General features: G+C 42.2%; 1 protein-coding gene across 1 annotated transcript; it reads right to left on the bottom strand.

The window, feature by feature from the left end:
- Window positions 1–590: 590 nt before the first annotated feature.
- Window positions 591–2152, bottom strand: LOC134354201 (programmed cell death protein 7-like). The gene is given in 3 exon segments (XM_063063094.1): window positions 591–1415; window positions 1417–1506; window positions 1952–2152. Coding segments are annotated over 3 exon segments (1047 nt in total). The 3' UTR covers window positions 591–659.
- Window positions 2153–12206: the final 10054 nt, after the last annotated feature.

Genomic DNA, 12206 nt, shown 5'->3' with positions numbered 1-12206 from the left:
TTCGGCCCATCGAGTCTGCTCCGCCATTCAATCATGGGCTGATCCATTCCTTCCAGTCATCCCCACTCCCCTGCCTTCACCCCATACCCTTTGATGCCCTTGCTAATCAAGAACCTATCTCTCTCTGTGCCTTAAGTACACCCAATGACTTGACCTCCACAGCCATTCGTGGCAACAAATTCCACAGAGATACCACCCTCGGACTAAAGTAATTTCTCCACATCTCAATTCTAAAAGGACGTCCTTCAATCCTGAAGTCATGCCCTCTTGACGTAGAATACCCTACCATGGGAAATAACTTTGCCATATCTAAACTGTTCAGGCCTTTTAACATTCGGAATGTTTCTATGGGATCCCCCCTCATTCTCCTGAAATGCTCCAGAAGATACATGAAAGACATCTTGGTGAGGGAAAATGTAAACAAAGAGATTGTGAAGTGATGTACTGGGCAAGAATTCATCAAGACATCAGCCAGACTTCTGCACCATGTGAGGTGGTCCTTACCTACAGACCAAAGCAGCAAACAGAACCGCTTACACCACACCCTGTGGACAAGCCCCTGAGGTGGCTTTTTTTTTTAGAGATAAATCCACATTTATTTATTATAAAACAGATGCTCATCTTTAACCAAAAAAAATCTTAAGCTAAAGAGAAGGACATCAACTTTCGTTCTGTTTGAGTGCAGTTCGCCATACGTCTGATGAAGGTGGACATGGAAAGACCCAACCTTGCGGAATACTGCTACCTTCAGGATGATCTCCTGGGACAAGGTATCGATCTCATTCTTGCCTGATTTGAATAAGTGCATGAGAAGAATGTTCAGCTTGCAAGTAATATTGACGAAACGGTTGTAGTGGGTGGTCTACAGGCAAATCTGGTTCTCCAAATAGCATTGATTCAACTTCACGTTGCTGTTTTTCTAACTTCTCCCTCTCTTTCTTCATTTTTTTCTCATTTTCTCTTTTGCTTTCTTCTTCTTGTTCCCCTTCCAGCATAACTCTCAAGGCTCTTTCTTCTGCATCGTAGAGATCACTACATTTTTTAATTAATTTTCTAAGCCTTTCAATATGATGCTCAAAATTTTCATCAGCAGAAGCAAGAGGATGAACACCTTTTCTAGCTGCAGCTTCCTTCTTCAATTTCCGTAACTTCTTGAGAGCCCAGAGGATATCCGCTAATCTCTTTGCATCTGCTTTTTTTTCCCGCAATTCTGACAAGACACTGTCGGCTGCAGCTTTTAGTTCACGCTCCCTTTTCTTCTCTTCAACTTCTCGGATACAATTCATTCTCCATTTTTCAATCTTCGCTTCCTTTTCTGCCATCCTTGCCTTTTGTTCCAGTTTTTCTAAACACCACTCTTGCTTCGTCCTTTGAATATTTCTTCTTTTCTTTTTAATTGCATCCAGCTTTTTCTTTCACAGTGCTGACATACTCACTATCTGTAAGGGTCTTTAGTTTCTCCCGTAAAACAGTTTTTATCTCAATTGCTTTTGTCCATAGGCTGTACTTCAAAGTTGGAGTGGATTTGTTTGAATGTATTTGGAAGAATCACATTGTAGTAACAGACTACTTTTCCAATTGCCCAGAAGTTGCAACACTACAATCAACGTCCAGCAAAGTCGTCATCACCTTTCTGAAAGCTCTGTTTGTGAGACATGGAGTTCCATGTGAAGTGGTATTGGCAATGGTCCACAATTTGAGCTGTGAATTTGAGTCACTTGCTAATGATTAGGGCTTTTGACATATAACCTCAAGCCTACGTCACCCAAAATCTACTGTCCTAACAGAGAGTTCGGTCAAGGCAGTGAAGGGTCTCCTGAAGAAAGCACGATATGGATGAGGGGATTTCCACAGAAGTCTGATGGTTTACAGAAGCACACTTCAGTGGCACACACTGCAGAATGGCCTTTCACCAGCCCAGATGCTGATGGGTCAACGCATACACACTAACCTTCCAGTGTACGAAATCTTGTTGGCACCTAAAGGAGCACGCAAGGTCAAGGTAAAAGGGAAAGTGAAACAGAAAGAGTATCACGACAAAACTGTAAAAATCTGTCCAGTCCTGAAGTCTGGAGATCAAGTGTGAATCCGACATCATCATTCTGGCACATGATCCACGCAAGGAAATATGCAAAAGGAAGTTGCTCGACATCCCTACCAGCTACAGGCAGAGTGAGGATCACCTTTGAGAAGGAACCTTGTGTTTCTATGACCACAAGCTCCAACCCATAGCTGTGACATGCCACCTGTCTGTACACAAAAGGGGCCAGCAGATGTAAAGAATAAACTTGTTGATCAGAAAATCACAAAAATTAGTGCACCAAATAAAAGCAATACAGCTGTGGAAGCATATAGCAGAACAAAAAAAATCATTAAACCACCTCAGAGACTGACTGAAGTTGATGTAAATATCTGTGTTGGAAAGCTCATTACAATTGAAGTTAATGTAAATATCTTTGTTGGAAAGCATTATTGTTTCTTGTGGTTTACCAGGGCATAGTATTATATTTGTTTGCTTTAAAGGTGCTACTACTACTACTACGTCGACTCAGGCCTAGGGGGCTGGCGTCGGGCACGATGACGGACTCTCCACTTCTCCCTCTCCCTCATCAGTGTGTTCAGTTCATCTACATTAGCTGCTGTCTTCTAGGAGCGTGTTGACCATAGTCTTGGGAGGGTGCCCAGGGTTCATCCTCCCGTGCTTGGGCTCCCATATGATGACTAGGCTGGCAGGTAGCTCGGGGTGGCGAAAGACAGTCACTGGCTAGTTGCAGTCTTCTTGCCTCGATTTTAGTAATGAGCATCGGTAGGTCGTCACAGAGCTCGATGTCCGTCATGTGTTGTTGCCAACTCATGTCAAGATCCATCTGGAGCATTCGTGTTTAGCAACCATCTAGAGACTTTTGCATAAACTTGCTGAGTGTCCACGTCTCGCATCCGTATGTGAGAATGGACTCTATGACTGCTATGCCATTAAAGATGGAAGGTCTGTTACTATATGTGTACATAACTAGAAGCCCATGAGTGTAGTCTCCTGTTAATAAATGCATTGGCATTTAAACCCACACAAAATTTGTTTTTTATCAAGAACAAACAAAACAGTGGGAGTCAAAGATATTGCTGGACAGATGGGAGGGATCACTGACAATTCTAGGGGCCTTGTGTACACAGCGCTCCTGATAAATATCTTTAATAGGTGTAAGTGAAAATAAACCTAACCTAATCAATTAATCCCAATAATACAAATCCACCAATCCAGCCAACATCCTTGTTAATCTAATCAAATAGCCTCTCCAGTGTAATGATATTTTTCCTCTTGTGGGCAACCAGAACTGCAGAAATACTGCAAAGTGAACTTTGTATCGTTAAACAAACCTAACATGTGAAATAAATAACTCAAATGAAACAACTCTGAAAAATCAATAATAAATTATGACTTATCTTTTCTGTTTACTATTCTTCCTGTTTACTGTTTTTCTCTGTCAACACGGATAAACCCGCAATCCCTATGCCAGGTCTAACTTTCTAGGTCTAAGATTTTCCATAATCCTACAGGTAGCTGCTGGCATTCTGCAGAAGATGCTGATAGAAATCTTATCTAAAAGACATTCCCAGTCCTGGAAAATAGATGTTCAGTATTAAAATTTGTTTCCCTGTATTTCTAAACCCTCTATAATTAGTTACATTCCTCCCTCAGTTGTTCAGCTGATCAGAGAGGTGTTGGGAAACTTAGTGGAGGCCCAGTGGGGGAACGGCTTGGGGTCTCTGGGGAAGCACGTTCCCAGCAATGTACCAAGGAACTTCCGAAAGGAAAAGACCCTATTCCTGAAGGCTTAAAGGGACCACGCCCCCGTGTGTCATCACAGATAGATGGAAGCTATGCTAAAGCCATCCTCGACATCAGGGCACAGGTCAAGTTGTTGTACAGTTCGTTTTACATCCAGTTTCGGAAGCATTTACCCTTGAAAACATTAAGGGCACTGGAGATTTGGGGTACCAGTGCCAGTGATTATCCAGAAGATGATTATTGGTCAGTGAAACTGGAGTTCATGGAGGCATTGTCTGTGCACCCAGTGTTTCGAGCTGCTTGTGAGGACGTGCGTAGCAGCCTTGGGCCGGTACCGGATTTAAACGAGAGCCGATTGTGGTACAGCCTGGGGGAGGTATCTGAGGGTGAGACCCTCTTAAAAGATGCTCCGAAATACCACGAGGGAGGGGAGTTGAGCGCTGAAGACACCTCGGTGAGAGAGAGGTTGCGGCGACTGGACCCCTGTAGCCGTAGAAGACGGAGGCAGCGTGTGTGTGAATTACAGGACTCGGAACAGGCGCACTGTCATTGACCAGAATACGGTCCTGAGGGCCGAAGACCCGATGGTCTGTCTGAATGGTGCGATATGGTTTAAAGTGCTGGATCTGAGGAGTGGATACTGCCAGATCCCGATGAATGAGGCCAACAAGGAGAAGACAGCCGCTTTAGGTTCCCCTAGGATTCTTCCGATCCGAAAAGATGCCACTGGGCATATCCAGAGCTCCTGCAGGGGCATGGGGAAGACCAAGGGGGATGTGGAGGTGTTTGGAGTTCTGGCGTATGTGGATGATCACCTAGGGTTTGGATTTGCCTTGGGGGACGATGATGTGAGGCGAGTGCCAGAGCCCCGGACAACCATTGAAGACTTGGAGTTCACGCTCGTCAAAGTGGAGACGGGGAAATGTAATTCCAATCCGAAACTGCGGACTTTTACTGATGAATTAATCCAGAGAGACGAAACAATGACCAACCTTCGAAAGGATCAGCAGAAACTCAGGAAATCAATCCAGAACAGATTGGAAGAAGCTGGTGGTGTAATTGCGTCCTCGATGGAGATGGACATGAAGCATGTGTCAGAACTGCTGAGTCTGGGGTGAGAGTTGGAGGAGTCAAAGAAGAAGCTGACGTCTCGATTGCAGGAGGCTGCAGAGGCAGCCCAGGCTAAGTTCTTCAGTTTGGAGAAAATCAAACAGCAGCTACTGATCGAGGAAATGAGGAAGAATACGGATTCGAAGGATGATGTGCTGGATGTGTGGTATATGTTGCCTTTCGCTAACTTCCCCTTGATTGAGGAAGAGACATTTGGCCCTTCTCCCGCTGAGTCAGGTGTAGTGGGGAGGGCTAGCTGTGGGCAGCCTGGGTTACTGCAGGACCCTGAAGGAAAAGAAGCGGGGCCCTGAACACGGGACAGGGGGCTCCGAAGTGCAGTGGGGGCATGAGTGAGAGATTGAGAGAGGAGTTGGCAAGCAGACCCGAGGTATCCCCAGAAGTGTCTGAGCCTGAAGGGTTTAGGTGAGGGGGTACGGAGGTCTCAGAGGATTAGGAAACTCCCAGGTAGGTTGGCTTATGTAACGCCCGTGGAACAGGTCGTAAGGTCTACTGTTTGGGGAGCAATGTTACTGTTTGTACCTGGATTGGGTTTTTGTGTCTGCAGGAATGGTTGGTGAGTTACTTAGAAGTCCTGAGGACATGACTAAAATTGGTGGGGGGCAAGTATAGGGAGTTTCTTCTTTTATGTTACTGCTAAGGCTGATAAAAATGGCTTCTTTGTTATGTTAGAATAAAATGGCTTCTTTGTTATGTTAACTGCTGAGAAAGTGCTTTTCTCTCTTGCAGCTTGTTTGGGTTATATTATTGATAAGAGGATAAACAAACCAATTGGGATAGATGTTATTCTTTCTTGTGTGTCTGTAAGCTATTGTTTTCCTGGGCGTTGGGAGAAGATGGCGATGGGGACAGAGAGAGGAGACACGATGCTGTCAGCTGGGCGGCGGGACAGACCCCGAGCGGGAGTCTGAGGCCCAGGGTCTTCGGCGAGGAGAGGAGACGAAGACAGACTCGTGTGGAGCGTCTGGTTGGCCATCGTGGTTGGTCCCAGGCTGCGGGTCAAAGGGGTCGGAGGGGATCGAATGGTGGAAAGAAGACTTTGTTAATTGAGCTCCAACTGTTGTGTGTGAAGTGGTTGAACTTTGATAAGTTTGGTGCCTTTTATTTTCCTTTTATATTTTATCTCTCTTAATTACATAGTTCCAGTAAGATCTATAAAGAGTATTCATTTAATCGCATATGGTGTATTGTCTGTTATTTGGCGGGGTGGGGTACATCACACAGCATCCACACAAACTTGATTACCCAGTTTGGTGGGGCTGAAGGCTGCTCCCCCTAGACGAAAGCGAGCTGAGCGAGCCCGAGGCTTATCAGGGGCCTACAGCTACTAGGAGCTGATTCAGAACCTCTGGTCCAAATAATAATTTCATGTTCCTTAATAAACCTTTGATTCAATTATTCATGAAGCCACCACAATTAACAGAGATTATTATATTGAGAACATTTGTCTTCTCTGTGATTTTGCCATTAATATAATCAAGAATTGTGATTTCATCATTAGTTTGGTCAAGATGGCAAATGATTAGTACAAATATACTGTATTTCGTCAATTAAGCTTACATATTTTTATTTGACTTTAATTGCCAGATCTAAAAATTATAATCAATATTATGTATGCGTGAATAGGAAGGATTGTCAGTTTTTCTGATAGGATTAAAATGTCATCGTGGTTTATGGCAAAATTTAATTTTGAAAAGACAGATGAGGAAACTTGTTAAAGGTGCTTTCATGTTCTTGATGAATTTAGGAAATAGAATTTAGTAAAGATGCCATTTAAAAGGGAGTTGCTTTGATTTGATTATTGAAAACTATTACTTTTTCACAATGTAAGTCTTAACATTTGATCATTCAGTGGAATGTCAAATACATGTATCCTGTCCTTTTTTTCATATTATTTGTAGAGGTTACAATTCTGGAACTTATTTCAGCTGCAGTATTTCTTTTCCTAATCTTTACTTGTTTTATTCCCACTGAAACAGAAAAAAAAATCAATGCAATGTTTCCATGGTCCACTGAATGCAAGAATATGGTTGAAGGCATGTAGTGAAATGTATTCATTTAAAACTTATGGAACAAATGTGTGCTTTGTTCTCCAACATTTGGTTCAATTATTTTCTTTAGCTGTATGAGCAATATTGGTGTAGCAACTGCGTGGGTACAGTTTGCTTTCATCATAAGCATCTGTGTTCATGTGGAGGTGTCATTTGTCCGGGATCCATGATGCTTATGCATTAACTTACAAATTCAGTTCAAGAATTCGAGAAAATGGCACCATTTACAATGAAAGCAGGAAGTTAGATGATTTTCCTTTATTTTACATTGCGATCCCATCACTGGTGTTTATATTTCTCAGTACATTGGAAAACTGAGAAGAATGGATGTTAATGAAACAGAAGCAGAGTTGCTTTCTCCAATACCGATCCACAATGCCAGTGACTGCACACGGCCTCCTTAGTAAATAGACAATAAGGAAAATTAACAAAAAGCGATTTACAAAAAAACTTTCTAAAAGGTGGAATGCATTCTCAGTTGCTGATGCCTGATCTGATAACAAGATGTTTTCAAGCTTTAAATTAGTTGAAGTATTATTCACTGGGTATTGTAGTATTATGCTGTTATAATTCCATTCTTCTATCAAAAATAACTACTTCCATTTGAACAGCTCATTTAAGAAAACAAAATATCTTACTATATATTAGAATAAAAAAAGCCCTGGATGCTGGAAATCAGGAATAAGAAAACAAAATGCTGGAACCTTTCAGCAAGTCAAGCAGCATCAATGATAAGAGAAACACAGTTGTTGTTTCAGGGTTGAAGACTGCTAGTCAGAACTGAATAGCTGACAGTTTCCAACGATTTTTGTATTTACCTTAAACATTCCTGAAGTGCTAGCTTTCAAGAGCTCACAAAGCCACAGAAGGAGACCAAAACTTAGTGAAAAAGGTAGATTTTATTCCATGCCTTATTTGAAAAAATGTACAGGTATAAGGACATAGAAAGTTAGTAAACATGAGGAAATCTGCAGATGCTGGAATTTCAAGCAACACACGTAAAAGTTGCTGGTGAACACAGCAGGCCAGGCAGCATCACTAGGAAGAAGTACAGTCGACGTTTCGGGCCGAGACCCTTCGTCAGGAAAATGCCATCCCCTTCTCGCAATTCCTCCGACTCTGCCGCATCTACTCTCAGGATGAGGCTTTTCATTCCAGGATGAAGGAGGTGTCCTCCTTTTTTAAAGAAACGGACTTCCCTTCCTCCACCATCAACTCTGCTCTCAAAAGCATCTCTGCCATTTCACACACATCTGCTCTCACCCCATCCTCCTGCCACCCCACTGGGAATAGGGTTCAACTTGTCCTCACCTACCACCCCACCAGCCTCCGGGTCCAACATATTATTCCCTGTAACTTCCTCCTCCTCCAACGGGATCCCACCACTAGGCACATCTTTCCCTCCCCCCCCCTGCATTCCGCAAGGATCGCTCCTTACGCGACTCCCTTGACAATTGTCCCCCCTATCCTTCCCAACTGTTCTCCCTCCTGGCACTTATCCTTGTAAGCAGAACAAGTGCTACACATGCCCTTACACTTCCTCCCTCACTACCATTCAGGGCCCCAAACAGTCCTTCCAGGTGAGGAGACACTTCAAATGTGAGTCGCAGGTGTGATATGCTGCGTCCAGTGCTCCCGATGTGGCCTTCTATATATTGGCGAGACCCGACGCAGACTGGGAGATTGTTTCGCTGAACACCTATGCTCTGTCCATCAGAAGAAGCGGGATCTCCCAGTGGCCACACATTTTAATTCCACATCCCATTCCCATTCTGATATGTCTATCCATGGCCTCCTCTACTGTAAAGATGAAGCCACACTCAGGTTGGCAGAACAACACCTTGTATTCCGTCTGGGTAGCCTCCAACCTGATGGCATGAACATTGACTTCTCTAACTTCCGCTATTGCCCCACCTCCCCCTCGTACCCCATCCGTTATTTATTTATATACACACATTCTTTTTCTCTCTCTCCTTTTTCTCCCTCTGTCCCCCTCACTATACCCCTTGCCCATCCTCTGGGCTTTTTCCCCCCCTCCCCCTTTTCTTTCTCCCTAGGCCTCCTATCCCATGATCCTCTCATATCCCTTTTGCCTATCAACTGTCCAGCTCTTGGCTCCATCCCTCCCCCTCCTGTCTTCTCCTACTATTTCGGATCTCCCCCTCCCCCTCCCACTTTCAAATTTCTTACTCACTCTTCCTTCAGTTAGACCTGACGAAGGGTCTCGGCCCGAAACGTCGACTGTACCTCTTCCTAGAGATGCTGCTTGGCCTGCTGCGTTCACCAGCAACTTTGATGTGTCTTGCTAGAAAATTAGTGATGAAATTCTCGAGCATAAGTGATTGGTAGTTGAGGTGAGGCCGCCCAATAGCGGGGTGATAGGAATACTGAATGGCCCCAAAGAAAAAGCATGAGGAGCAGAGAAATCTCAGAGAATTGTAGGGTTGGATGATATTGTAAATAGAGGGGTGGGTGGGTGGGTGGGAGAATGTTATTAAAGGATTTCGCAACACAGCTGGGAGTATCAAACTGGTGTACCATTCAAATGTAAGACACCATAGATCAGCAAAAATTGTGATGATATTGGGTTCACTGTCTGCAAAGCCCTAAGCTCAAAAAGAAATCTTAAGTTCTATCTGATGTAGGTATCTATGGATGCCCTCACGACAGGGCCCTACTCTTCAAGGACCAGCTTACTTCCCTGTCAAGACCCTTTGGCAAAGTCTAGCTGCCAAACCTAATGCTTGAGTGGTGGGTTAAAATACTTTATCAAACAGGAAATACTTTCAGCTAACAAATTAGTTTTAGCACAGTTTATTTTATTTTTAATGAAACATGCTTAAACTTAGACAAATAGCTCAACAATCGTTTAAAACTCAGAGGATTTCTTATTTATAAAGGATTTCTGAATTACAAAATATTTATAAACTATAAAGGATTTCCGAGCAAAGGTATAATTCTTATGAACTAAACAAACATACCAATGAGTTGCAGATGAGCACGTCGTCCATCACAGAAACTGAAGATTGATGAATGAATTTTAGTTCTTCTTTCTGACACCTGTCACTCTCCTTGTCATTCCTAACAATCCCCAATGCTCTCTAACATTTATACTGTTTTGTTGCTTGTTTCCATTATTTCCATGTGATGTTTTTCAGATACCTTTGCTTGGACAAAGTAATTCTCACAGATGATCATTAAACTTCTGGGATAGAAATCCCACACACCTAAAATTAATGCCGTGAAAGCTGACACAAATATCCAGAGTACATAACTATCCCAACTATTGAGCGCCTATACCTGTGACCATGTTTGATATGTTAAGTGAGAACATCTGGTCTAGAACCTTCCATGATCTCTATCAGAATGTTATAAATAAATTATCTGTAGTTGCCTGATTTGATGCAGGCCAATTAGCATAACCCCATTGTCTTATGTGTTAAGATTGGTTAGAAATTTATCTTTGTTACAAACAACCCTGACCCTTTGGAAAAGTCACACTGGTTGGTAGAAAATTGAGGTTAACAATAAGCCTCTCAGGCTCTGGAAAGTGAATATGCATCACAGAACAAGACTGATGGTTGCCTGGGTTACCAGTTAGAATAAGATAACAACATTGGAAATGTAGATCTCACCTAATCTATTGAAGGCAGAAATGGAGGGCCAATCAGGAGTACATTCGAATCAGTCAGTCCTGAGGCAGCAAAAAGGTGGATAAGGATTCAGCATCAAATGAGTTGAAGCTGGGAATGATGCAGTGCGAGAAAGGATGCTTGGAGCAGATTTAACAATAACTTCCAAAAGTGAATTGTTAAATACTTGAAGGGAGAACAACTATCAAGGTAATGGGGAAAAGTGGGGAGTGTGGGATTAACTGACAATGATAGGTAGAATGGGATAAATAATTTTCTGTGTCATATCACGGACTGATTCTCTAGGCAGTCTTTCTTGAAATTCAGAAGTACTAATTTAAGTATCTCCCAGATCTATATATCCTTAGAACATCTACATTTGCAGTGTTAATTTCCTCATAGTTCCAGGAATTGAAAATGTTTTAGCCTAATTGTTACTTACAGCATGTGTCCAGTTTATTTAAATCACATTAGGCTGCCTCATTGTTTCCCTGGGATTCGAGGAAATGTTTTAGAAGCTTCCTGTTATAAAGCTATGAAATGATAAATACTGCACTTAATCTTGCTTGGCTCCTACCAAATCATTAAATGCTTTCAGGATCATGTGATGATCTGTGATGCAGTGGAAACAAAAGTGGAGAGATTTTTTCAATCTTTATAGGTTTCAGTTAAATGCTTTTAGCAGGCCAATGACATTTGTTGTAGTTCTTCAAAGTAACTTTTAAAAGCAAAACTGAAATGATAAAATATGAGAATAAACCAGATAGCTTACCTTTATTCACACACATCTAATAAAGTATTGCTCTTTCAAGCACAGAAATGAAACTCCTGCAGCAAATACCACCAAACTAAAACATAGCTTATAAGTCAAACTGTTTTTTTATTTTTTCTCTCCAGAATAGAGAGGGCGGAGAAGTGACCTTGTAGAGGGTTTTTATAATTTTGAAGGAACTTTCTTGGGCAAAAGTAGAGAATTTGATTTTATTTGTGGCAGTGCCCAAAACTGTGAGCCATAAATATTCATTTGGCACCAAGGAATCTAAGACAGAATGCAGGAAAAATATCTCAGAGGGTAGTTCATAAGTAGAAATTGTTGTGACCTGAGTGCATGAAGCAAATGTATTAAGGGAGAAGTTAGAAAGGTACACAAGAAGAGAAGTAACAGAAGGATAGATTAATAGGCTGAGGTGGTAAGGTAGAAGGAGACATGTGTAGAGGATAATACTTGTTAGGACAAAGAGCTAGTCTCTATGCTGTAAAAATAAGGTCTGATACAAAGCTGTCAGTCCCTTTGACTAAACCTGGCCTTTAACTCCATCATTTGACTCTGTCGTTTCTCCTTCATAGAATTTCTTATGAACTTACCTCATCTGATCAGCTGCAGAGGCCTATTCATCCTTTTGTTTTATCGAAATTCAATGATATGAAAAAAGGACAGGAATTTTCTACATCATTAGAATGCATACTTTCACTCTTGTTACCAGCTTCTCATCAACACTGTGTCCAAATTTCAGCTGATTCAAAATATATATTTACTGTAAAATCATACCAAACTCCATTCACTCAACATCAAAGTTGCTGGTGAACGCAGCAGGCCAGGCAGCATCT

The sequence above is a fragment of the Mobula hypostoma genome, chromosome 11 (assembly GCF_963921235.1).
Source record: "Mobula hypostoma chromosome 11, sMobHyp1.1, whole genome shotgun sequence".
Taxonomy (NCBI): domain Eukaryota; kingdom Metazoa; phylum Chordata; class Chondrichthyes; order Myliobatiformes; family Myliobatidae; genus Mobula; species Mobula hypostoma.
This window is presented reverse-complemented; position numbering and strand designations above follow the sequence as displayed.